This window comes from Nanorana parkeri, unplaced genomic scaffold (assembly GCF_000935625.1).
Source record: "Nanorana parkeri isolate BGI_ZX_2015 unplaced genomic scaffold, ASM93562v1 scaffold2576, whole genome shotgun sequence".
NCBI lineage: Eukaryota > Metazoa > Chordata > Amphibia > Anura > Dicroglossidae > Nanorana > Nanorana parkeri.
Window position 1 is genome coordinate 74,292 of NW_017308844.1, and position 2,062 is coordinate 76,353.

General features: G+C 51.9%; 1 protein-coding gene across 1 annotated transcript in view; it reads right to left on the reverse strand.

The window, feature by feature from the left end:
• LOC108801950 (caveolin-3-like) overlaps positions 1-1,855 on the reverse strand; it is a 3,089-nt gene extending 1,234 nt beyond the window's left edge. The window contains exon 1 of the mRNA XM_018573854.1: positions 1,769-1,855. Coding sequence (XP_018429356.1) covers positions 1,769-1,855 — 87 coding nt within the window. The remainder of the gene's footprint in view (positions 1-1,768) is intronic.
• Positions 1,856-2,062: the final 207 nt, after the last annotated feature.

Sequence of the window (2,062 nt, forward strand, 5' to 3'; positions counted from 1 at the left end):
GCTTCTCCCTCTTTCCTAAGCCAATGAAAACCAAACCTGATACAATGTAACATTCCATTTGTCAATAAAGAGGATTTCCTACAAATAGATGAAAAAGAAATAATTGTGGAATTTAGAATCATAAACAGACAATTATTAGTCCAGACTTCAGTCTCTGGGGCAGGTTGAGGAATGAAGGCGATACGAGTCCTAGAAATAATTGAAGATAAATAGAAGTCGGCTGAGCACGTCACATGGTGTGTTAGAAGGAAACAATATTTGGAAGTCTCTAAGGCTGGGCACACACCTTACAACCATCGCAAGACTTTTGGTTGGAAGGTACTTAACAAAACGTACGATCTGCCCATCTTGCATAGGCAGATCGTACTTGCGATGATCTCAAGCCACGCCCCCTGAGGGGCGGGCTTCCGATGACCGCAATGCCGAACGGGCAGTGTGCGCTTGCGCACACCGGCCCGTTTGGCTGTTATCGTACGGACATGCCACAACCCCGCCGAACATCGTACGATGCTCGGCGGGTTTTCGAACATGTCCGTAAGTTCAAAGTCGTGCGACCTTACAGTAGTAGAGGTCGCACGGCTTCCACACACCTTACGGTAAGGGCCGTGACACACTGCACGCGAAGCCGTGCAGAGCGAAGCAAAGCTCTCCGGCGCGGAGCTTCGCGTGCAGTGTGTGAGCTGAGTGCAGTCAGATGATTGACTGCTCCTTCAGCCAATCGGCTCGTCTGTAACAACCGGGCAGACGTCGCATCCCGTCGCGCCGGTTTATACGCGCGAGCCGATTGGCTGAAGTTGAAATTGTTCATCTCGGCACGCTCAGCTCTGCGAGCTCTCGCAAGCTGAGGTGCCGAGAAGAAAGTGACATGACACACTGCTCGCAAAGGCAGCGCGCCACCGCTCCGCGCTGCTTCGCGTGCAGTGTGTCACGGCCTTAATCATAACGATCGCGGGATTTCCCTCCATTATCGTACGATTATCGTAAGGTGTGTGGGGACCTTAATGGGGAAAACATTTGTTTCTTTTCAATACATTTTGTGGCGAGCTCGGCGGAGTTGTGTGTCCGGTCTACAAGGTAGGATCTTCTGAACATAATCCCTGTCCTCCGAGGAGTTGTGGGTGATCCTTCCACCTTGGAGTGTTCCCAATCCCACCATCTCATTCTCATTAAAGTGACACTTAAACTCCGGAGTTAAATCTTAAAAATCAATTCAAGTCCCCGAACTCCGAACAACAATGTATCTGATTTGTGTATCACTCGGCTGTAGATCCTCCAATCATCTCTGACACTGTCCTTCCTTCTGGAGGGGGAGGGGGGCTACGTCTGTTCCCCATGGTCCCTGTGTGTGTTGTAGTCACCGCTCCAAGCTCTCTCCTGGGATGGACTACAATCTCAGTATAAATGAGATTGTAGTCCATGCCGGGGGCGAGCTTGGAGCGGTGACTACAACACACACAGGGGCCATTGGGGAGATTCCCCTGCATTTCCTGTCCTCTAGATACAACAGGAAATGAGAAGAAATCTCTCCCAAGTGAAGGGGAATCCCAGTTGTCACTAGCACAGGTGTACAGTAGCCGGGGGGGTCACCGGGTGAAATACAGAGGAAGAATCTCCCCCGTGGGGACACAGCAACAACTACCTCACAGGGGTTCTAATCCTTCCACACTCAAATAAGTTTTGGCTTTAGATACACTTGGAACAAGGGCCCTCACCCAACCAGAACATCCCCCGAGACGGTCAGATAACCGCTGGGTGCCGCCATACTCACTCTGACGTGGTCGTTCATGTTGTTGGGGTCTCGGTTCTCCATGTCCAGTGGCATGGGCTCGCTGGGGATGGATTTAGGCTCGGCCATGTTGACTGGAGATTGGCTCTGTGGTCAGGGCAGGCGAGTCTCTGCGTCCCTTCCATCCTGGGAGCTTTTATAAAGCTGCCGGAGGAATGTTACCATGGGGCTGAGCATCAACACGTCCTCCCTGCCCGGACAGCCTCACTGAACTGCTATGGAGACCATTGTCAGGACAGGAAGGAGATGGAGACGGCACACAGCTCGCCGGGGTGA